General features: G+C 43.8%; 6 protein-coding genes across 7 annotated transcripts; 4 read left to right on the top strand and 2 right to left on the bottom strand.

Moving 5' to 3' along the window:
• Positions 1-1062: 1062 nt before the first annotated feature.
• Positions 1063-2740, bottom strand: LOC9662285. Its single transcript, XM_024662715.1, has 3 exons — positions 1578-2740; positions 1380-1515; positions 1063-1317 (listed from the first exon to the last, which is right to left on the bottom strand). The coding sequence occupies exons 1-2, from the start codon at positions 2738-2740 to the stop codon at positions 1500-1502; spliced, it is 1179 nt and encodes a 392-aa protein (XP_024518483.1). The 3' UTR covers positions 1063-1317; positions 1380-1499.
• Positions 2741-2861: 121 nt separating this feature from the next.
• LOC9662284 (polyadenylate-binding protein 2) lies at positions 2862-4236 on the top strand. Its single transcript, XM_002988932.2, has 7 exons — positions 2862-3003; positions 3063-3165; positions 3248-3315; positions 3376-3479; positions 3546-3633; positions 3691-3827; positions 3889-4236. The coding sequence occupies exons 1-7, from the start codon at positions 2878-2880 to the stop codon at positions 3935-3937; spliced, it is 675 nt and encodes a 224-aa protein (XP_002988978.2). The 5' UTR covers positions 2862-2877; the 3' UTR covers positions 3938-4236.
• Positions 4237-4296: 60 nt separating this feature from the next.
• LOC9662283 lies at positions 4297-6380 on the top strand. Of its 2 annotated transcripts, none has more exons than XM_024662730.1 (4): positions 4297-5433; positions 5501-5619; positions 5674-5748; positions 5800-6380. In XM_024662730.1, exons 1-4 carry the CDS (start codon positions 4572-4574, stop codon positions 6238-6240), a joined length of 1497 nt encoding a protein of 498 aa, XP_024518498.1. In that variant the 5' UTR covers positions 4297-4571; the 3' UTR covers positions 6241-6380. The 2 variants fall into 2 exon arrangements, with proteins under 2 accessions (XP_024518498.1, XP_024518497.1); XM_024662729.1 differs by having other exon boundaries at positions 5665-5748.
• A 951-nt stretch (positions 6381-7331) lies between these two features.
• LOC9661866 (CTD small phosphatase-like protein 2) lies at positions 7332-7823 on the top strand. Its single transcript, XM_002988930.1, has one exon. The coding sequence runs from the start codon at positions 7332-7334 to the stop codon at positions 7821-7823; it is 492 nt and encodes a 163-aa protein (XP_002988976.1).
• Positions 7824-10697: 2874 nt separating this feature from the next.
• On the bottom strand, positions 10698-11225 carry LOC9662282 (probable 4-coumarate--CoA ligase 3). Its single transcript, XM_002988866.2, has one exon. It carries the CDS (start codon positions 11223-11225, stop codon positions 10698-10700), a length of 528 nt encoding a protein of 175 aa, XP_002988912.2.
• A 1144-nt stretch (positions 11226-12369) lies between these two features.
• On the top strand, positions 12370-13486 carry LOC9661865 (acyl-coenzyme A thioesterase 9, mitochondrial). The gene is made up of 2 exons (XM_024662714.1): positions 12370-12801; positions 12857-13486. Exons 1-2 carry the CDS (start codon positions 12370-12372, stop codon positions 13484-13486), a joined length of 1062 nt encoding a protein of 353 aa, XP_024518482.1.
• The last annotated feature ends 10253 nt before the right edge of the window (positions 13487-23739 follow it).

Raw genomic sequence — 23739 nt, 5'->3', positions numbered from 1 at the left:
CAGACGAATTCGAAATCTCATCTTCCTGGGCATAGCGGCAAACCTGGTCTTCCTCCTGCTGCCCATTCGAATCGCTGGCCTCTTCTTCTTGGATTTCTTCTTGCCGAGGAAGCCCACATCTTCATCGTCGTTTCGCAGCTTCACGTAGTAGGATCGATCGTTTCCTCCGAAGGAATTGTAGAGCCTTGGGACGATTCCAGAGTACTTTGAATCTGCTGCTGGGAGAGGAGCCGGAGATGGGCGAGGAGGAGACGCTGCTTGCATCATCTTGATTGAGAGAGGAGAGATCTCCTAGCGTTCGCAAAGCGCAGCACTGAGGAGATCTGCTTAAAGGGTCCGAGAAAACGATGCCAAGAAGCGATTTTGATGCGACAGTCGCCCACGGCGGCGCATTGGGTGCCTGAATCGAGCAACAAAACAGACCTTGTGAGAATAGAAAGCAGGGAAATCACTCAAGAACAGCCGGTAAACCACGAGCAACGTGTGAAGAACAAAACAGATGGATAAAGAAAGAGAAGAAGAGAAAAAAATCTATCAAACAACTTGCCTGTGTGTAAGAGCTTCCACAAATCGTTGGCGCCTCACCGAAAGAGAAATGGACAGCTCTTCCTCGCTGTTCTCGAGTGCTTCTTGAATAAATCTTCTAATAAGACTGTGTGTGTGTTTTTTTCTCCTTTCCGCCTATAGTCAATGCGCGAACCTTTGAATGTTTGTTGCCTGCCTGCAAGCAAGTCCATGAGAACGATTCGCGAGATAGGAAAAACATACCGCAACTCGCAACACGCAACACCAAAAGTCTCGGCGTCCCAAAATTTTAATACGAGGAGGAGAGTCCTGTAGATCGGATTGCTTTCGATTCGACGCCTTGCGGATTTAATACAGTTCCTTGCCTGCAAGCTACACCACCAAACATCAGCGTCAACAATAAAGGAGTTAGATGGCGAGCTTACGACTTTCGCGCATTGTTTTTTGGTGCTCCAGATGGTGCGAATCTGGACCGTCCGCGCATCTCATCCGACGTCTCCGAGCGAAAGTCCATCGTTTCAATGTAGAAGTCAGATGTGGCGAGCTCAAAGCATGAGTATCTATCGTTTCTTTGTTGACGAATTTACTCAATCGATGGAACGATTGACCCGGGACGGCGAATTTGTCAGCTCTGTTCCTATAACTTCTGAAAGTTCCTTCGAAAGAATTGCGATAAAGCTTGCTGCCTGTGAGCTTAGACTCAGTTGTCAGTGCGCTTCTCGAAAGAATTTCGAGTAGAGTTTGCTTATTCCACCTGATCCTCATTGTCGACACTTTTAGATCTCCAAGTTCCTGTTTAGGAGGAAATCGACAGTCGAGCAAACGAAGTACAGTACCGTGAAAGATTGACGAACCTGGAAATTCGGCTAGTTGTTCATACTGTCAGGAATGCCTGTGAGCTTGGACTCAAAGTTGTCAATGCGTAAAGTTTGCTTACTTCGAATGAATAACTCATCACCTCATTGCCGACGAGTTTAAATCTCCAAGTTCCTATTTAGGAGGAAATCAAGTGTCGAGCAAAAGAAGAACAGTACCGCGAAAGATTGACGAACCTGAAGAATCGGCTAGTTGTTCTCGGATGGCAATCCTGTTGATTTTTTGGAGCACCAGCAATGCTTGTGAGCCTCACAAACAACGCGAGGACAGGGATCACACTCAAGCAGGCTAGATCCACAACTTTCCACCATTTTCCACTTGCTAAGCTTGAAGCTCCAAATCCAGCACTTTCCCAGACTTTCTCTGCCACTTCCTCCACCGCAAAAACTACGCCCTTGTCATACTTCCCTCGCTTGAGTTCCGACAAAACTTTGTTCCTCACAACTGATCTCAGCCATCCAGTTTTCTCTGGATCCCATACACTCCCCGCGACTGTAACATCCCCTTTGAGAAGTTTCGATATGTTCCAGCCAAGTTCTACTTCTAGCCTCCCCTCCGAAGTAACCAGCAAGAACAATAGACCCCTTCCCTGAGACTCATCTTCGATCTTCCATCTTTTATAAAGACAGGAAGTAAACTCTTCGGCTGGTAAGTTGGTGCTCTTGATCGTCACTACCGTAACTTCAGCACCAGTGTCGAACTTCAACGCATCGATAACCGAGTTGAGATGCTCGACGGTGGAGCGACTGAGGACGTGAGCTTGATCCGATACCCAGCAATTCCAGCTTCGAGGATTTGGGACTTGTAGCACGGATCCATCCTCGGGAGCTCTTTGGATTGTCATGTCCACCAGGCTTGCGCCGAAAAGTTTGTTCTTGGAGTTTCGAAATTCGATCTTCCTCGAGAATCTATCCTCCGCATGCCTGTGTGAGCGATGAGAATCTTCCAGATTTTTTTCTCGCGGCACCTGTGTTCTAATGGAAGCCAAATGCGGATGAACGAGCTCTGGAAATCTTCTTGGCCCTCTTCGAAAGCTCGGGATCGTTGTGAAAACCAGAAATATAGATGTGGCTAGAGCTGCCAACTGGCGAAGAAAGCAACCGCGCAGCAAATCGAGAGATCCCAATCCAATGCCGGTGCTGGAAGATGAAAATCCGTCCTTCCTCGGAGGAGAATCGTGCATCTGTTCCATCAGAAGCCGCAATCTCATCTTTCTAGCAGCAATTCCCGTCCTCCGGCCTCGAATTCCAGCTTGCGATCGCTGGTCGCGCCGGCCGTAATCCCTACCTCGATTCGCAGCGCCAGCGATGAGCTCGTTCCCACGAGCGCCAATATCCATAGCAATTTAGGGCTCTTCCAAAAGCATCCAACGGTTGTAGATGTGTCGGGGAATGAACGGCTGCGATGCAAGAGCAAATGAAAGTAAAGTAGCTTATATAACCCTAGAAGCAGACAGTGAGCTAAAGGGCTAGGGCAATGGAGGCGACACATGGAGTGGAGGACGAGCACGAGGTCTATGGCGGCGAGATTCCAGAGGAAGTGGAGGGCGATCTCGAGGGCGACCAAGGCGACGATGCTGGCGGCGACGATCCCACCTCCACGGTAAGCTCAGCGCCTTCCTAGGGTATGGATGAATCGATTGCTCATTGCGATTGTTCCAGGAGCTGGAAGAGATGAAGAAACGCCTCAAGGAAATGGAGGACGAGGCCGCTGCATTGCGTGATATGCAAGCCAAGGTCGAGAAAGAAATGGGCGCTGGGCAAGGTGAGATTTTTCGGTCACACTTGGTGTAACTTCGTAGATTTTGTGTCGCTTATTTCGTGTTCTTGTGTTTGTGTGCTTGTAGATCCGGCTGCTGCTGCCCAACAAGCGAGCAAGGAAGAAGCCGATGCTCGCTCGGTGTATGTTGGAAACGTAAGTTTTCTTTTCTTCTCTTCTCGTTGCCTTGGAACTTAGTGAGTGGTATGTTCTTAGGTGGATTATTCGTGCACACCAGAGGAAGTCCAACAGCACTTTCAATCCTGTGGCACTGTTAACCGGGTTACTATTTTAACTGACAAGTTCGGACAGCCCAAGGGGTAAATCTTCGCAAAAACGTTTCCCTGTGCCGGTTCTAATGCTGATGATCGTTTCTCTGCTTACAGATTTGCCTATGTCGAGTTCCTGGAAGTCGAAGCTGTCCAGAACGCTCTCATACTAAACGAATCAGAGCTTCACGGTCGGCCTATCAAGGTAAGGATTTCCGTCGGTGTTTTGGTATCTCCTTTTACTCACTCGGATTGCTCACAGGTTGCTGCTAAGCGGACTAATGTTCCTGGACTCAAGCAGCACCGCGGCCGTGGCGGCTTTGGAGCTCCTTATATGCCTTACTTCCCGAGAAGGCCTTACATGCCTTACCCATCCTATCCATATCCTTACGGCTTTGGGTACGTAGTTGCAAACCTTTGCTCGATCTATCACTCACGCCCTTGCTTCTGTGATCTCCAGAAAAGTTCCTCGATTCCGGAGGCCCATGCGATACAGGCCTTACTATTGATCTATTTATCTCTCCATTGCTGCTCGAAAGCAGGTACTAGGGAAAAAAGGATAATCGATAGGAAAGAAAAAAGATGAAAAAAATATGTATTGGAGAAAAAAAACTGGCAAAAAAAAGAAGAAAAACAAAGAAAAACCGAGAGAAAAAAACTGAGTAAAAAAAATCTGGCGGGAGAAGCAAGCCCAGCTCAAGCTCAAGTTTTACATCACAGAGGTTCGTGATTTTTATTTCTTGCTTGAATTTTTTCCCCTGTGGCTTGCCTGTGTAAATACGATGCGATGAATATTCTTTGATAACCATACGAGCTAAGCGAATTAGGCTGATTCGGGTATATCCCTTCCTCCAAAAAATTGGGCGTCACAAATTTTTAGGGTTCCGTCGCGTTCCTCATCCTCTGTGCGAGAGCGGCGGCATTGCAAGGGCGCGGCTCTCGGCGCGAGCTGGGCGCGCGGATTCTCCTCGCTTTCGCTACTGTTTGGAAGGTCTGGTCTTCGATTTAGGGCGGGCGAGCGAGCGAGCGAGCGAAATCTCGAGAGAGGAGATGGAGCTGTGAGCTGTGAGGTGTTCTTCCATTCTAACGAGGTCTTTTCTTAGTTTGTAGAAGGAAAAGTAAAAGGGGGAGGGAGAGAGAGAGATGGCAGCTCTAGATGTAAGTGGTGTGGAGGATTCGAGCTGTGGAAAGGATGGGCCGGTGTTGACGATGATGAACAAGCGGCTGCGAGCGCTCAAGAAGAAGTACAATCGAATCGTCCAGCTCGAGGAGGCCAAGGAGAAAGGCAAGGCTATCAACAAGGAGCAGGAGGATGTTCTCAAGAGCAAGGTCCAGGTGCTGACGCTGATGGAGGAGTATGATCGCCTCCGGCAACCTTTGCTCGTCGCGGTGAGGGAGGAGATTGCCGAGAAGGAGAAGGAATGGATTGCTACCAAGGAGGAGCAAGTTTCTGGAGTGGCTTCCAGCGAGAACTTGGAGGAGGCCAGAACCGAGTCGGAGGAGGCCAGCAATGAGACCCTGGAGAATGCTGGTAGTGGCGAGGCTGACAATGTTGGTGGTGGTGGTGGTGATCCTGCCTTTGCCGCTGCTGCTGCTGCTACTCCCGCTGCTGCTACCGAGGAGAACGAGAAGATCGAAGTTCCGGTTGACAGTGGCAGCGTTGCTGGACTGGACGAGCATCTCATGCTGGAGCTCATCCAGCTCCTCTACTTTGCGCTGCTCTTCGACGTCCAGTCCCAGGGGGAGGCTCACTCGTTCATGCGGACTGTCAAGTACCACGAGAGAGTTTCGTGCCTGTCCTACGATCTCGTCACCGACGATTCCACTTCGCATCTCACCGACGCCGACTTGGACGCCCTGGCTGCGTTTGGATCGCTCATGACTTCTCGACCGCCAAACACGACGCTATCGCACCGGGACGCTCTCCAGGCCTGTATCGCTCATGCGAGACACTGGCTGCTCAACTCGGACGCGATCATCGACGCCAACATCCTCAACGTGACATGTATCCACTGGCTCTCGTGTTTTTTCCTTCGTGTTTTTCCTTAACTTTGTTCTTGTTTTTCTCATAGACACTGAGCTGCGAGACAGACTAAACAGGATATTGGCGACCGAGTACTTCACCATGACGCCTGAGCTGCAGACTGTAACATCAGAGATCGCAGTGGGACAGTTTGGACCCGAGCTTGGGGTAAAGTTTTCAACCTTGGAAGCTTATAGTTCGCATAACTTTCAGGTCCCTCAGGAACACTACGTAAATGGCGACGCTCCCACCGAAAACGTCTCCGACAGCTCCGGGGCCAATTCCGAGGCCTTTCAGGTTTAGCTTCATCTTTCATGTTTTAGAGGCTGAGATTTATGGTTTTTCTAGCTGGACGTGAATCCAATCAAGAGCTTGCCTCACGAGGAAGCCCAGCCAGCCGAGGACCAACGACAACCCGATGAAACCACTCCTCGCCAACATCAACCGCAACAAGGATTCCAGCAGAAGTTTAGAGGAAACCGTGGCGGCGGCGGCGGTAACGTTGGCGGTGGCGGTGGTGCTAACTATCCTCGTGGACGTGGCCGTGGTGGCGGTAGAGGCTATCGCGGCGGCGGTAACTACGCACCGGCAAATGGTAACCGAGGCGGTGGTAACGCAGGGAACGGTGGTGGCCAGTACTACGATCAGAGTGGCTACTACCAACGCAATAGCTACTATGGAAGTGGAGGAAATCGTCGCGGTAGAGGCTACTACAGCAACAACAGCAGCTCCAACAACAATAACGCTCCAAATCACGCAAACGGGCCGTCGCCAGCAGTGGCAAGTTAACAGGAATCGTCGGGAAAGCGCGAAGTTCCAAAGCTATGAATTTTTCATTCCGGATATTAGTGGAGATTTCTTCTAGCGAGCTATACACAATTTCTACATTGCCAGTCGAAGTTTCGAAACTATGAATTTTTCTGTGTCAAGTGGCTCATCTCACCTCTAAGTGTCCGTTAGAACCCTAAAAATCATTTGGAACGCTCGAGAACCCGTTCAAGAACCTTGCGCGCTAGCTCCTGGTCTGTCGCAGCACGGAGATAACCCTCGCGGAAGGACTCCCAACCCCGGCTCCCAGGCTTGGGCGTATACGTGATGGTGTTTGGGGGAAGGTCGTCCCCGGCAAGGACAGTAGCGGCTACCTCCACATCCACACTCTTCCCGGCATCGAAGGATTTCACCACTCCGAAGTCGAGGCAGAAGAGCGATGCGATCGTGGATTTCGTCGTCGCGGCATCGGAGCCCAAGTAGAATTCGACATCCCTGCCATCCACCAGCATTTCAAAGTGAAGAAAGCCCAGGAATTCGCCCATGCTGCGCGCAAGCTCGGCCGTGTCCATGCCCATTCTCTCCGCCGTGTCCCAGTCCACGAACCCGTACTTAGAGCGCGGGCTTGGATCCATTATCGGAAATTCGCGTCCGCAGAGGTAGAGCTTGCAAATCTTGGGCGGCCCAGTCGTCAAACCCTCAGCGCCAGCGTCCCAAAGAAGCACAGGCAACGGAAATACGCGGTCCATGAGAAAACACGGCTCATCCTTGTCGGCGACGATTTCTCCCTGGATCAAAGCCTGCCCGCCCTCCGCCGTCGCGAAATTCTCTGCCGACACGAAAAAACCCAGCGGCCGCGGTACCGAGACTCCCCGATCTTGTTTGGCGCTCCAAGCTAGCGAAATCTTTTCGAGAGTGGAATACTCGTAATCCAAGCCCGCGCCCGCCTTTCCGACCTTGAGCGCCATCGATTCTCCTGCGGCGTACACGGTTCCGTACTTTCCAGCTCCCAAAACCTGCGCCTTTGCCATTGCCATTGCCAAAGTTCTCAAGAGGAAGAAGAAAAACGGATATGCCCTAGAATCTAGGGTTTAAATTTTTAGGGTAGCGGTATGGAGAGCTCCAAGCCGACGCTTGTGCTGGACATCGACAACACGCTGGTATGTGGAAGGGCGACCAAGCGGCCGGGGCTGGATGAATTCCTGGCCAGAGTAAGCAAACTCTACGAGATCGTCGTGTTCACATCCGGCAACCGAGAGCGCGCGGATCGGATCATCGACCACATTCTCAAAGTGAATGTCGCGCGCCGCCTCTACAATGATTCTTGCGTCCGGGGCACCAAGCCGCTGGAGATTTTGGGAAAGGATTTGAGAAGAGTGGTGGCCATAGACGACAATCCACTCGCGTTTGCGGGCAATGAGGAGAATGGCTTGGCGGTTGTGCCCTTTTCGGAGTGGAGCATGGAGGAGGAAGAGCGCGAGAAGAATTTGATCAAGCTACTGCCGCTGCTCGAAGGGATTTCGTCGCTGGAGGATTTGAGGCCGCCGCTTAAGCAGTGGAAGGAAGGCATTGAAAGTGAACTGAAACTTCCTTCTTCTTGTTAGAAACACTCTAAAAACCTCATGCTTTGATATGATCAATAAACTCAACGCTCCTAGTTTTCTAGCAGTCACTCGAAAGTTTTTTTCTAGGCTTCTCCTGCCCTGGAAACGGAGATATCAAGGATAGATTATGTGGTTGTGGTCTTGACTGTGCCCCTCCTGTTTTTCCATGGCACTGCTGCTGCCAGGCCCTTCCAGTCGGCGAGCACCATCAAGACTTCAAAACCAGCATCGTTGCCAAGCAGAGCGAGAAAATCTCCAGCCATTTCATTAGGATCACCGGGAATTATCAATAGCAACGGAAAAGCAGGAAGAACACCACCGGCAACAAAGGAAAGAAAACCAACATATAACAGCTAAATGCATGAACAAGGCGATTATTTTAAATCTAAAATAATAACTTTTTGATCTCGAGAATCATGGTGAAGCTGCAAACAATGACTAGCTTTGTCAAAAGCGAGGTTTTCTTGTTAATCTGGTCTTTCAAGGCCCTTGAAGAAACTATAGAGAAATCAGCAAAATTTTGTCTCACTGCCCGCGTAGAACAGGTTTAGGGTTTAGGGTTTTTGACATGCCAATTGCGCTTTAAAAGTGTAACACTATCAAAAAGATCTCTAGTATAAAAAAACATATATGATCGTTTTCGGCTATAAAAGTAGTTTCCCTACGCACATTTTAACAACCATAGACATACTAAGTTTGATGCTAATTATTAAATCCTATATGGCTAAGATTATTGAATAAAATGCATCGTTGTTACAGTTTTATAGTTTGATATAGTGTTCATATATATATTTTATACTAGAGATCCTTTTGATAGTGTTACACTTTTAACTAATTTTTAATTTCTTTCTTAATAATCTTGAAATTTAGTAGCTTCATCAAGATGTAGAATCAACATAAATAAAGTGAATAATCTGTAATTAAAATCATAATGTATATCATATATAAAGATAGATGTTTTTACAGTCAGTGGCAAGGGGACTAGCTCCAGACGGCCTTGTGTATCTCTTGAATGAGATCAAGCTATTGTTCTAGATCTACTTGTCAGTGTGGCTATTGTTGAATCACCCAGAATGGTGGTTATGATCTGCGTATGAAAGTCTAATAGTGTGGAAAATACAAATGCAAGTTGGGCATTTGACAATAAGGTAATGGTTTCAATTTACATAAACAGAGGAGTTAGACTTGTTATAGATAAAAGAAAATAGAGTATCAGGAACAAATTGCACCACATTGCCTTCCCTAAAAAAACATATGTTCCACAATGAAAAGAGAAAACAAGTGTTTCCACATGATTTCCCACTGTCTCTCCGCTCCGATCCTACTGTGTCAACATCGGTAACAAGGGATCGGACAGCTTGGACACTGCTTTACGCAACTTTTTTGTTAGATGGTGTCAGGTAACATGCGTGTGGTACTTAGCAGGTGAAGAAGAAAACATATGAAACGCAATGAGGGAGAAAGGATGAAAAAAAGGCAATAGGGATGAGTTACTGCCATAAGGTGAGGACAAAATATGTCCAAGCTTGACAAATTGGAATAAAATCTACCTCACCACGATGCACAAGAAAATTATGATAGCAGACGAGGCTTGAGAAGTGGCACAGGATTGTCTCAACCATTCTCGATCACTACTAGGAGGTGGTGGAGCATCTTGATCTAAGCTGTAAAGAAGCTGAGAAAAATTCAAAAACATAAGAATCACCCTTTTAGTGACCTTTACAAGAAAAGTGGGTGATAGTACATTAGATTTTCCTTGTTGGTAGAACCATGCCATCTATAGCATTGTGAAGTTGGAATTATAATATTTCACTCAAATAGAGCATGTTAAAACATTGTGTATTTACAGAACAGAAAAAACATTATTAAAGATTCTATAGTGCTATTAAAAAATATTAGGTATTATAGAGGATAAGATAAAGGTATGAAATTAATTTTTCCATAATTAAAATTTTGAGCGAAGAATAAAATTTTGTTATACTTTTTATTATGTGCTTATTATCTAAATTATTTGTGTTTTGATAGTTAAAAAATTAACACATCTTTGGAATCTTTGAAACTAAACACCATGTTCTTGAGATGATGATGACTGGGATTAGCTCTGGATTCTAGTCAAACAAATTTCCAACTATTTGTGATAATTCTTTTCCCAGTGGAGCTGTAGTCAATGATTATATGATATTTATGAGTGATGTTAGGAGGACCTCCACTTGGAGAAGCAATATTCTATATGATGATTAGTCCAAGTGCCCACTTGTTTGTGTGTATTCTTAGTTAAGCACAAGCAATAAAGTGGTTATCATTACCGACCTAAAATTAATTGTCAAGGTTGTAGGTATAAAATTAGATTATCTACATTCTAATTCCGTCTCCAAAAACCTATGTCAACGGTCAACAAAATAAAATAACTAATGGTAAAAAGGCGCTGGTCCACCATGTCGACAGCAATCTTTACCGCTCCAGCACCAGTTCGTTCCCCGGAGCAGCACTGCAGCATCCACAACCTGTTGGATTAAACGATGTCCTGAACATCACCAGGAGAATTATTAAAACATGGCATAAAACAACCAAGTTTCTTGTGATCGCAGCTCTCTCATTCATCGCGATCTTTCTCAGATCGAGCATGAGCCATCCAGCAGACTGTCCCTTAGGCGCTGCTGCGGAGAGAGGCGAGGAGATGGCGCTCAAGGTGCGCAGCGTTTTGGAGGCTGAATGGGAAGCGTCCTGGCGTTGAGCTGAGCGCATAGCGTACACGGTTTGCCAGTATGAAAACCATACAAAATGCAAAGGAAAAAGAAATTGAACAAAGGATTCATGTGCAAGTGAGCACGTACTTACTCTCCACAGCGCGACGTTCGTCCACTCCAGCGCTTCCTAGAACCGAGACGAGCAAAGGGCTCGCACTAGGTAGAGAACATCGCTGCAAGCGCCTTTTTGTTGACTTTGGCAGTGATGGGCGTCCTTGGCAGCTCGGGGACGAAGATGACGTCTTTGAATCCGCATGTACCACTCTGGTGCAAGCTTCCCGACGAAGGCAAAGATGGCGTTGGCATCCCTGGGTGGATCCATGTCGACAAATGCCACGGGAACGTGACCGTAGGTTCGCTCTGGTTTGCCCACAACTGCAACCTCTCGGACTCCCGGACACTGGAGCGCGATGGCCTCGAGCAGCTGGCACGGAACCTGATTGCCTTTGACCTTGATGATGTCCTTTTCACGTCCAACTAGGTGGAGCCGGTTGTCCGAGTCGAAAAATCCGATGTCCCCCGTGTCCGCAAACCCATCCTTGCCACGCACAGTAGTGACCACGCCGTCTCCCCTCACCCAGCGACGGCCCTGTTCTGGAAGGAGGTAGCCCGCGTTTGCCGTGGTTCCCATGGAAATCTGGCCGCCCTCCGTCATCCCGTATTGCTGTACCAGGCGCACGGGTGCCAGGTGAGACTCGATCTCCTGTCACTCAGGGAATGCATCGCCCCCGTAGAAGATACGTTTGAGTGTTCCCAAAGAGCCCGTGGGGATGGGGTACGTCATGCCCGCGATCAGCACTGTGGGGAGTGCGCACAGGTCACTAATGCCAAAGCGTGCAACACTTTCCCACGTTCTTGCGATGACATCGTCTCGGGGATCAAACACAAAGGTGTGGCCCCGAAAGAGTCTGCTGGTTGTCACGGCCAGACCATAGAGCTCATGTGCACGCCTCCCCCGCCCTCTTGCACCCTCATTGCTGCGATAGATCTCACTCTAGCGTCGAGGTTGGATACCTGAGGCGCTGCTATACCAGAGAGGAGCATGAGATTGTCCCTCGGATCCACGAGTGCCACAGCCGCCTTGCGTTTCCAGATTCCCACCAGGAGAGGATGGAACCCCTGGTGATGACAAGAACAATGCCGAAATCCCGGCTGAGCAGCGCTCCTGAGGATGCATCGATGATCGCGGCCCTACATGGCATGGTGAGCGAAATCCACAGCAGCTCGGATGGATCTGAGAGCATCATGGAAACTCGCCCCCACGCAAATTTCAAATAAGCCTATTTTGAGGGATATTCCGTTGACAGCTGCATTTAGACGGCTTGGATGTAACCATTCTAGGCAGTTGCATTCGAGCGGCTTGGATGTCTCTAGAGTCGGACAGCCAGCCTCTTATTTTATTTTATTTTTATCCTTGGTATCTGCCCCTCCATTACCGCTTTCTCCGCTTCCTCTCGGGCAGTCAGATCTCACGCTAGCGCGCCGGGCATGATCCTGGCCGGATTGAACTTCGATATAAGCATGAGTCGCTCGTTACCAGTGAGCGGAAAGAAAACGAAAAATCTCGAGCTTGATCCTTGCCTGATATTTCTTGGTGGTGGTGGCTCCGGCTCACTCGCTGAGCAAAATCCTTTGTTGCCCTGGATAGAGTGCTTGTGAGCAAAATGCCCCTTGGAAGAGAACAAAGACATACTTTGCCGATTGTGTAGAGATCGCTGTTGGTGTTGGTGCTCATGCAGTGTTCGAATCTAACCCTTCAATGAATACCATCCAGCTTTGTGGTCGGCCCTAAAGCGGCGATGGAGGGGAGCATACAGGAAGTAAGTCATCCGGCGCCGCCGCCGCCGCCGCCACGGCAGCGCCAGCAGCATTACCAGCAGAAGATGCCGATGGCGCTGTTCCCAGGCAGTCTGTACGTATCCCCTGTGACCGTGGAGCAGTGGAAGTGGCTGGCTTCCAGGCCCGCAGCTCGCGACTCGCTGGGACTCATCAACTGGCCTGCTGAGGGTGGCGGGGAAGGAGGCGACCGTTGTTTCACTCGCCTCGACTCGCTGGCCGCCTCCCAGCTCTCGTTGCCGCAGCGATCAGTGCAAGACGGGCGTGTGAGCGTCCACTTCCCCTTGGCGACGGACAGGCTCCTCCAGCTCCAATACCAGGACCACATGCAGGAGATTAGCATGGCGAGGCTGCTCAAAGATATGGATTGCCTGGGAGGGCACGTCTGCCGCAAGGTGAGATCACCATATCTATCTCTCTTCCAAGGATGCTAACTTGGCTGTGCTGCAGCATTGCCTCGGAGACGAAGGTGCCTCGAGGCCGCTTGTGTTCTTGACGGTACTCTTGGACGGCCTGGTCATCCACAAGCCGCTGCTGTTCGATGTGGACGTGGAGCTCATTGGCACAGTGCAACGAGCCGGCCGCAGCTCCCTCCACGTACATATCCAAGCTGTGCAGCACCAAGCTACTGCCCTGGAGGCTGGCCTCGTCTTCGTGGCCCGCGACAGGATAACTGGCAAGCCAGCGCGGGTGAATGCTCTTGAAGCCAGACGCGTGGATGTGGATGATCACCACGATCATCACGCCGCGCCTGGAGCCTGGCAGCAACTTGTGGGATGCATGCTCGACGAGGGGCGGCAACTGCTGGCGGCGGGAAGCAAGGATGATGCTAGTGCTGTCTTGATCCAGAGGACTCGACACCAAACGTGTTTTGTGGTGGAGCCTCAGCAGCTCAACTCGCAGGGATCAGTGTTTGGGGGGGAGCTCTTGGCTGCAGCTTGTGGGCTGGCCATGTGTACTGCATATGGCTTTGCCGCGCACTTTGGCCACGGCCGCAGTAGACCACGGCTCAAGCACGTATATCACGTCAAGTTCTTGGAGGGGGTGAGTGAGCTTGACGTTGATCCTTCCTGGTGCTAATCCTCTGTGCGTCCAGGCCAAGCTCGGGACTTCTGTGCAGCTGGAAGCGTTCGTCATGCGGACGGAGCCGGAGGAGGAGTGCAGGGGTGAACAAAGGATTCACGTGCAAGTGAAGATTACTGCTGGATCAAAGGTGGCTCTCCCCTCTCCCTCTCCCTTTACCGACTGACTTGACGTGGTTTCTGGCAGGAACTTGCTCTCTACAACGCGATGTTCGCGTGTGAGTCCACGCCAGCGCTTCCTAGAGTGCTACCATCTAACCGAGACGAACAGAGTGCGCTGGTGGAGCTTGTCAAGGCGTGGGACGCTCGCACTAGGTAGACAACACCTTTTTGTTGATGTATACCACTCTGGTACCAATGCCCCATTAGTGGATGCTGAAGGTTTTCTCTTTCACCTTTAAAATAAAAATGACAACTGTGAAATTAATTTCGTAATGACGTTCGGTCATTCATGAAACATCCATAAACTCATTCATAGAAGTGGATCTCAAACAAATTGCTTCTCAAAAAACATCACCTATTTGGTTGAGCTCTGTTTTGGATCTTGGAGCGGCAGTAGTGGAACAACGTTGGGATCTCTGGCTCCGCGCACCTCTTGACAGATTCAAAGGTGACGAACTGGCTCGGAGGGGAGGACGTTCCAGTCGTAGCCAAACTGTCCATGAAGCCTCGCGTCTTAGCCACCGCGAGTGGCACAATGGGTCTCCCGCTTCCAGTTCCACGAGGACACATTGCAAAATGAACTTGCGCATTTCCGCAGGAGCATTTCTACAAGATGGAACAAAACGAAAAGGTGCGGATGGACGTCTCTGCATGCTTCAAAACGAGAAGAGAGGACGCTGTGCTCCTCAAGCTACCTGAGAGCAGTGGTTGAGCTCGATGGAAAATGCACAAAAGCAAAGAAACCCGTACCTATGGCTCAACAGCCTCCATCGCGCCAGAGATCCCTCTGAAGCTCACAGACAGCTTTGTTGGGGATGATTTTTCCCAGGGACTCCAGCACGTAGTCGTTGATCCGCTGGCGCTCGGACGGAGAGGCGCACTATTGAAGATGTCGGTTAGACCGCGATGCCTGTTGAAATCGAGGCTGATGGTTTTAAAAAGGCAGATTGACTCGGGGGGGATTACAGGGAGCACCACAACTTGCTCTGGTGGAACTCCTGGTTTAGGGTTGAGCAATGGCCACCACGTATCCAACAAAGACAAGACAGAGAAAATAAAAAAAGGGAAGACAGGATACATAGCAGTGCCACAAGGACCCAGTGCGTATCTTGCCCTTCATCCACCATCTTTTGGAGCCGCTCAGTCTCGCTCATCTGGAGAGAGATGTTGATATCCATGTCTTTGCTCGTCCTCCAGACAGAGTGTGCCATGGCGGCATAGGATCCGGCGACAACACCCCTGATTCTAAGTCTCCAGGATGCCAGGGACCTCCTTTAGCAGTCGCGGGTCCGGAAGCTTGCGGTGTGGAGCGTCCGGAACCTTGTCGGCCTCGGGCATTGCTTCCACTCGTGGAGGGTCCGGAACCTTGTCGGCCTCGGACATTACTTCCACTCGTGGAGGGTCCGGAACCTTGCCCATTGCTTCCACTCGTGGACGAGCGCAAAACGGCAGGATCGGCTCCCTTCCTCGACCTCCGATGGAGCGCGGGCCGTGCAGGATGTGGAAGTGAGTCGTAGCAGGAGCCGCGAGCAGATCCAACGGGAGCTGGAGGAACAGAAGATGGCAGACAGATGAAAGGCCCAGAGGCTTACCTTGCTTCGTGACAGCGATGAGCATCCGCTCAGAAGGGGCAGGGGCGCGCACCGTGACGAAGCCATGCCGCAAGAACCCTCCTTTGTCACTCTCAGGAAAAAGCTGAGCTGACTGCCGAGCTCACGTTTTCCCAGCACACAAGCCTCACCAAATTCAAGCTGGCGTGATGTTGGCATCATGGCCGCTGCGCTACGCAGCCGCAAAGCAGCAAACCCAAATTCGTCCCCAAGGAAGTGCACTGGAGATGTTGCTGCAGGAGCTGGGGTGCTGGTCGCGAACAAAAATCTGGCGCCAGGAGCGCTGATGAGTAACCGAATGGGGTGATGCACAATGCCTGTGGTACGGGCATCATCAAGTCGATGTTTCATGGCGTGGCTGTCGCAGCATGGAGCAGTGGCTGCGCTTGCTGGATCCGTCGCTGCGTCGGCTTATGCTACGCCGCGCTCCGGCCCAGATCTGTGCTTGATGCTATATTCCCCTACCTTGCCACAAGCATTCACCTCAAATGAACAAAATTGAACACTTATTAAGTCTGAATTACAATATTCTTTTTATTTAAATATATTCATGGCTTTAATTGAGATGATGGTTAATAATATAATGTAACGTTCAGGTGGGACTTTATTTTATTTTACAAAATAAAAATAAGAATATGTATTTGATCAACAATATGCATTTATTAATCAACATCACTCTGTAATAACTATTTGAACTATTAGAAACATTCTAGAATAATTTGATATACTATGTAACAACCTTTGGTGTTCTTTTTATGTAAATGATTATGGAAATTAATTCTTTTGATATTTATTTTGTACAAATAAATTCTATGTTTAATATAAAATCCATTTATGCAATAACAAATTTGCCTAGAAAAGCAGTTAGAAATGGAGATGAAGAGTTTAGATTTCATTAAAGTTTCTTTACAGGTTGAACATTGAAGTTATTGGAGTTTACAGCAACCTAAGAGTCATACACATGCACATAAAAAAAGAACAAAAGTCCATAAAAAGAAAAGTTCAAAGAGGCAAATTTCTATGAAAAGATCCTATTCAAAGCATGCAAAGCATATATACTTGATGCCTAACCACTTCCCTAGATCACTTTAGCCCTAGTGCAAATTAGTACCAGATCTCACGATTTAAGTAAATCAAATCAAGCCCTCCAAAAGTTCTTGGCTATCTCTATTAGTATGAAGTATAGTGAGCAAGGGAAGGTCAAGGAGGAATTCTAGAGGCTAGAGAAGGCTTACATTTCAGCTTGTGTCTAATCGAAACCTGCCACACTTATATTGTAACTTAGGTTGTTCATACTTTCTATTTAATTTTTAATTATCAGGCTAACTAGTGGTTTTGAACTGGACCCTCATTAGTATTTATGATTGATTATTACCAACACAAATCATCTTTAAATGGATTATGAATAAGTGATAATGAAATTAGCTTTTTCTACCCTAATTTATATATAGGAAAATGGTTCACATAAAAACTAATCTGACAGGTATCAAAATCCAACTATGCTAATAATAGTATATGGTCATTTCTCTTTTCTTATTTATAATTTCTAATTTTAAATAATTTTCTAATATTATAGTGGTGCTAGTGCATGGAAATGGAATATAGAAATATATATAATCAATGCTCAAAAACCCTAGTTTATGTACAAGAGTAAGTGGTCTTAATTGAAATCAATTTAATGGCTATTAAACTACCATTACGCTAGTATACAACATCATAACCATATACCTAAATGTTATATCATCTTAGAAAGATGGAAGGCAATTAGAGTCTTTAGATTGATGGGCTAGGATTTAGAGGAACATTAAAAGAGGCAATGGTGGCTTTATAAGTAGTGCAATTTGTTCTAAATTCTTTTCCATGAAGCATTTAAATTGTTGTACACATGAAATTTCTGGAGAATCAGTTTATTAAACATTGTACCAAACCTTATAAATTTGCAGCTCAATTTGCCAAAACACTTGATATAATCCCTTCCATTAAGTAAAGAGCAATTATATATCGTAAGATTGGGAAAATGAACCAACACTAAATCATCCACTTTGTACTTCATAAATGAATGATAATGAGAGTTATAATATTGCTATTGTCCCACTTATATATGATACAAACATTTAGTAGACTTTGCTTGAATTAGTGGAAGGATGCTTATCAAATAATAATCTAATAGCAACTTATAGCAATTATGAAGGTAAACTCAACCTTGTTAACAATATCAAATTAAATATCACAAGCTCAAATGAATGGAAAATTATAATTAACTTCAATCGTCCTTTTATAGTATAAGGGGGAGAGGGGGTAATAAGCTTGGCACCAAATTTAGCTACACACATACTGGATAATACTATATTGCATCTCCAACCAATAAAAAAACTTATGGCACACTATGATATCCTATATACTTGCATAAAATAGGAGAGTCATGGTAAACATGTAGAAAACACAATTACTTTACTTGATATTTAGCATTTATAAGATGCAGAGTTTGATTTACATTTTCTTAATAAAGTTTATGAGGCTCAAAAAGTTAAATTATAAATCTAATATACTTAGCCTCCATAGAAGAAAGAGCAACCACAATTTGCCTCTTACTCATTTATGTGGGAAAATACAAGATCCAAAAGCTATGTGATGGTATTTACATTTTTAATATTGCCTTGAGGATGATATTTACTTTGTTGAGAATGATCCTAATAACTATTTGTAGCTAGTCCAATTGTATATAATTTTTTAAAAGAAAATCCATTGATGCTAAAATACAAACTCATCAGAAACATGAAAACAGAGCAAAGAAGGGAGAGGAACTCAAGAAAGGGTGTAACCATCAACTATAAAACTCCTTGAGTGATTCATAACTTTAAAATTATATATTTAAAGTTTTAAAAGCCACTAAGTTGTATAATTAACCAAGTTCTTTTTGTTCAATAATGAGGTGACCATAGTATGATCACCCTCTAACAACATTCAAGAACCATATAAATATGTATGAAGCTTTTTGAAACTATTGCTAAACGTTCCTTTCTTATTATGGAGTAGTTCAATTATATTGGTTATAATGTATAGTTAATATATGCAATGGGATGATGTTAATTAAGTACACTTGTGCTCTTTCATATTAATACACCCAAAACTAATATCATAAACATCCATAAATAAAATAAAAGGTCAAATATAGTCAAGATGCATTAAAACTAGAGGAGTCATTAACACCTTTTAAAGATTTGTAAATACTTACTCATAGTTCTCAAACTTGCTAAAAGATGATATAAATAACTTCACCAATACTTGCATTTGTGTAGTGTAATTAGAAGATGATCAATAAATTGATCAAGATATTACACTTTATAGAGGATGCATTGCACATCATTCACACACTTTGAAGTAAAAACTTTAGAATAGTTACAAGTTTGTTAAGATCAACTTATAAACCTTCACAAAAAATGTAATACTTAAGTTAAGTTATATTTTTGGATCGAAATACACACTTTAACCACTTCAACTTTAAATTAATTTCCTACATCCAATCCAACACTTTGTGAATATCATGGATATGCTCTTTTTACATCCCCTTAGAATGTATCAAAGTATATCACAAAGAATCTTATCTATCATCTATTGAAAAGTTATTAAAGCATTATTCAACCTAAATGACATCACAAAGAACTTGTACAAACTAAATAGTGTATGAAAAGTAATATTGGGAACATTCTTTTTAGCCATCAGAACTTATCAGTATTTAGAAGCAAGATTAAATTTGGTGAACTAATGACTTTGCTTCAAATGCTTTAGAAGATCGATAGTATAAGATATACATTTAGAATCATCACATTATTTAATAAAGAAAAGGAATAGAAGAGATGTATGTAAGTAACCAAAGAAAACAATTTAAAAAACAATTCATAAAAGTTCAAATATAAAAGGAAAGAGTTTGTGAATAAAAGTCCACCCCTTTTCTTTAATTGATTAAGGGTCTTGGGATACTTAAGGTTAAGCATCTTTGGATTTGAATAGTACTAGGTTGGATAACCTCCTAAGAAGTTTAAACTTTTAAGTTTACATTTGGTATCAGAGGGGTCTCAGGTTTATTGATTGGCTACAGAAATCACACCACATGTTAAATCCAATTTTGTTAATTGGCTATAAGACTAATAAACTAATCTATAGCAAAGATGTATATAGTTTTCACTTAAGAAATGGAAGTATTTGTGCAAGGTCCCTCCATTTCTAGGAAGCATCTCAATGTCAAGACCTTTCATTACAACAACACTAACAAAAAGCTATAAGTGAAAGCACTAACAGAAAGCTATAAGTGGGAGATATATGTCTTATACCATTGCAGCAACGCTAATAGAAAGTTAAAAGTGGGAGAAATAATGTTTCATAGCATTGTGCTAGTTGAAGAAAAATGATATCTTATAGCATTATGCCAATTGAAGAGTTAAGGTAATTGGGGCAAGTGCATGCATAAGTAATATTGTGCCAGTTGAAAAATCAAAGGTATTTGGGGCAAGTGCATGCATAAATGACACAAGATTTGACATATTTAACTTTGTATAAAGCAAGAGACTCTAGAAGTGAACATCAAATTGTATAATTAACTTAAATAACCCTTGACAAAGATGATGCAAGTGCTAAAAGGCATTGTCACAATTATCAATATGTCCAAATATATGCTTGAAGATATCCTAAAGAATCCACACAAGTAGCTGCACTCAAACTATTATACCTCTACAATGCTATTCATTAATATGTGGGGAACTAGCACAAATACTAAACCTCATCCCAAGAATGATAAGTGGCAATTACCATCAAGTAGACATCATCTCTAAGATTCCTATATAAAAAAATTTAGCCAGACATAAGGATTAATTAGAAGAGTTACAACCATCAATTGAGTTTAATTGGTTAGCTACAGTTGTATAGCATTGAGCAACTACACCAATTGCTGCTCTAGAATCACTAGTATGTTGTTTTGCTATGAAGACGATTGAAAAAAAAACTTAAAAAGTAAAAGTAAAGAAATAGAAATAAGAGAGATTTAAATAATGCAAAATAAACAAAAAGCATAAATCCAAGTATTCTTTAGGGATAATTAGAGTTACTCTTCACTTCCACCAATATAAGTGCACAATGTAAGTAACAAACTTCCTGAGGTGTCATAGGCTAAAGGATCTCTAAAATCATAACTAAAACGATAAAGAGTTCATTGGATAAGATCAAATCCAAAACTAAGTTCAAGACGAGTCTAAGATCTGAGACCAGATCCAAGACTGAGTCCGAAACTAAATCTGAGTATTAATACAAATCATGAGGTGAAACCCAGGGTGCGAAGGGTAGCACACCCTATCTCTTTCCCCTTATACCAACCGGAAAAAGGGCAATTACTGCCTATAGTGGCTATTTTATCTTAATTTATCCCCCAAAGTTCCAAAGATCTATGGTGTCGAATCTGAAATCAAGTATGAGACCAAGTCCAAATACTAATACAAGTCGTGTAGTGAAACCAGGAGAAAAGGGGGGGGGGGGGGGGTAGAGGGTTTAGCACACCATATTTCTCTCCTTTAAAGTTAAGGATCCATAGTGACAATATATTTAATCTCATTTCATGATCACATACATTATATTCACCATCCCCCCCCCCCCCTAAAGACATTAATGTTCTCATTGACTATTAATTAACAACCCTTATTGAGCCGAGGGGAACCAATACCTTCATTTCCACATCAATCCTTCCATTGTATAGACTAGCTATTCCATATAAAGCAATTAATCATCTACCCGTACTACAATCTTATGGTAGATACTTTCATTCGTGAATACCCCATAAGAGGAAGGACATATGCAATACGTATGATTTCAAATTTAGGGGTATGAATATGCCTTATTCAAAGGTATATTATATTTTTTAAGTAGCCACTAATAAAAAGGAATTGAACCTGTGCCATTTGTTTTGATACCATATGTAACACACTTTATTTTTCTCCTTTTAAGCCAACTGGAGAAAGGGCAATTACTTGATAAAAGAGCCTTTAGTGGCTATTTTACCCCTATTTATCCTTTAAAGTTCCAAGGATTCAATATGATAGTTTATCCAAATCTCATCCCATGATTATATGTGTTATAGGGGGGGAAACCAGTTTTGAAGGGACTCTCTAGTGATTCTTTCAAACTGGCTTAAGGTTGGGATTGAGGGTTAGAGGCTTTAGGTGGGAGTGAACATGAACTCAAATGGTGCTAAAAAGGCCACCCAAGGAAATACTTAAGAGCAATCCCATTCTCAAAAGGGAAATAGACTATAGTGCTCCCAACTTAGGTGGAGTGATGCCCCATTTTAATACCATGTGGCTCATTGGTCCTCGCTCCTTTCTATGGGCCTGAGTTTTCCTTTTAAGATGGAAGTGGGGGAGTAAGGACACCCATATTGGGCTATTAGGCCATAGTGTTTCCCTTTGGGATCCCAAAGCAAGAGATGTACCCAAAGCTTGAGATTTAAAGGGTTTTTGATTAAATCTTGTTGTATCATAGGATATTAAGTACTTGGAGGCTTGGTGTATTTGGCTATTTATGCTTATAGGGAGTGTAACTAAACCTTAAATTTAGTCTATCCTAGAGAAGGTGATTAGGAGAAAGTTTAGGAATCCATGGATAAATGGCTAATACATTATTATTAGTGTAATAAATAGTTGAAACCAAGTAGAACCAAGTAGGAGTTAATACTATAGGTGGGAACCTTGGCAAAGGAACTTAAATTAAGGCTAAGGCAATAGTGGTTGGATAAACAAGGTATGCTGGCAAATTAAAAAGGAAAAATTTATAAATTAAAATTTGATATCAAAGCCTTTTCCTCAATTCTAGTGAAGGATAAAGGCGGATTGCTAAGAGATGGTGGAAGATAGAGTGTGTAAGTGGACCAAGGCAAAGACAAAACCTTTTTCAAAGATGGGGCCTTTGATCGAATAAAAAGTTATGGATGAGGAATTTTTGCATAAGGAGGACTTTAATCAAAAAACTTCCAAACAATAGTTTGGTGGTAAGATTCAATCATCCAAGGCTTGATTGGATACTCTTAAAGGACAATTAGCACAGATTAATGCCCTACTAAAGACCCTCATATGCAAATTAAAGTGTGATGAAAAGCAGAAGAAAAAGTAAAAAATTGCAAATATGTGCAATGCAAAAGGCATGGACCCTTTGGCGGGGATTGAGATAAAATTGAACAAAGTTGAACAAACTAAAGTAGAATTAATTCCTAAAACAGTTCCCAAGTACAAACTAAAGTTCCTATTGATCTTCAAGGGAGTGAATGATTATAAGATGGTGGAGAATTGATTTTATGATATAGAGAATTACTACAGAGGGTTCCAAAAGTATAATAGAGATAATGAGATTTAGGAACTAATCTTGAGAGAACTCTTTAATGGTGCTTTCAAACTGACTTAAGGTTAGGACTAAGGGTTAGGGGCCTTAGGTGGGGGTAAACATAGACTTAGATGATGCTAAAGATGCCACCCAAGCAAGTTCTCAAAAGTAACTCCCATTTTTGGAAGGGAAATTGGCAATAGTGCTTCAAACTCATATGGAGTGGTGTTTCATAATAGCCCAATATGAGTATTTCTACTCCCCTACTTTTGTCTTAAAGGGAAGACCCAAGCCCCTAGGAAGGAGTGAAGACTAATAAGCCACATAATACTTATGGGCCATAAAGTTTCCCCCTTAAGGTTCCAAAGTAAAAAATGTACTTAAAGGTTAGGATTTAAAGGGTTTTATGATTAAGCTTTGTTATACCATAGGATATTAAAAACTTAAAGGCTTGGTGTGCTTGGTTGCTTATGCATATAGGGAATATAGCCAAATCTTAAGTTCAATTCAACCTGGGAAGGGGGATTGAGAGAGAATTTAGGAATTCATGGATGGATGGTTAACACTTTGTTGCTCATGTAGTAAGTAATTAAAATCGAGTAAAACCAAATAAAAGCTAGTATAATAGGTAGGAACTCTGGCAAGGGAATTTAATTAAAGCCAAGACAGTGGTGGTCGGATAGATTAGGTAAGCTGGCAAATTAGAAAGGAAAAATTTATGACTTATATATAAAATATAGAAACGTAATACAGAAATGTGCATAACTAATTAGCCTAAAAACATTAGCTTATATATAATAGCAAGTCATCTTAATTAAAATCAATATGATGAATGTCAAAATTCCACTACATTAATATTAGTATACAGTATTATACCTATACATCTTAACCTCACAACAGGTATTTAATCTTGTATTTTAATCATTAAAATACTAAATTTAAAGTAATATTGATTAAAATAGAATTTTACTTCTTTTATATTTTATATTTTTATTTTTTTTCAAAATGAAATATTATTATTATTTGATCTTATAAAATGAAAATTATGAAATTTATTACATAATCAGATAAATATAAAAATATATATAAGTCTAGCAAGAATTTATGATTAAACTATTTA

Source organism: Selaginella moellendorffii, unplaced genomic scaffold (genome assembly GCF_000143415.4).
Source record: "Selaginella moellendorffii unplaced genomic scaffold, v1.0 SELMOscaffold_92, whole genome shotgun sequence".
Lineage (NCBI taxonomy): Eukaryota > Viridiplantae > Streptophyta > Lycopodiopsida > Selaginellales > Selaginellaceae > Selaginella > Selaginella moellendorffii.
The sequence above is the reverse complement of the archived record's forward strand: the minus strand, read 5'-3'. Positions and strand labels throughout refer to the sequence as shown.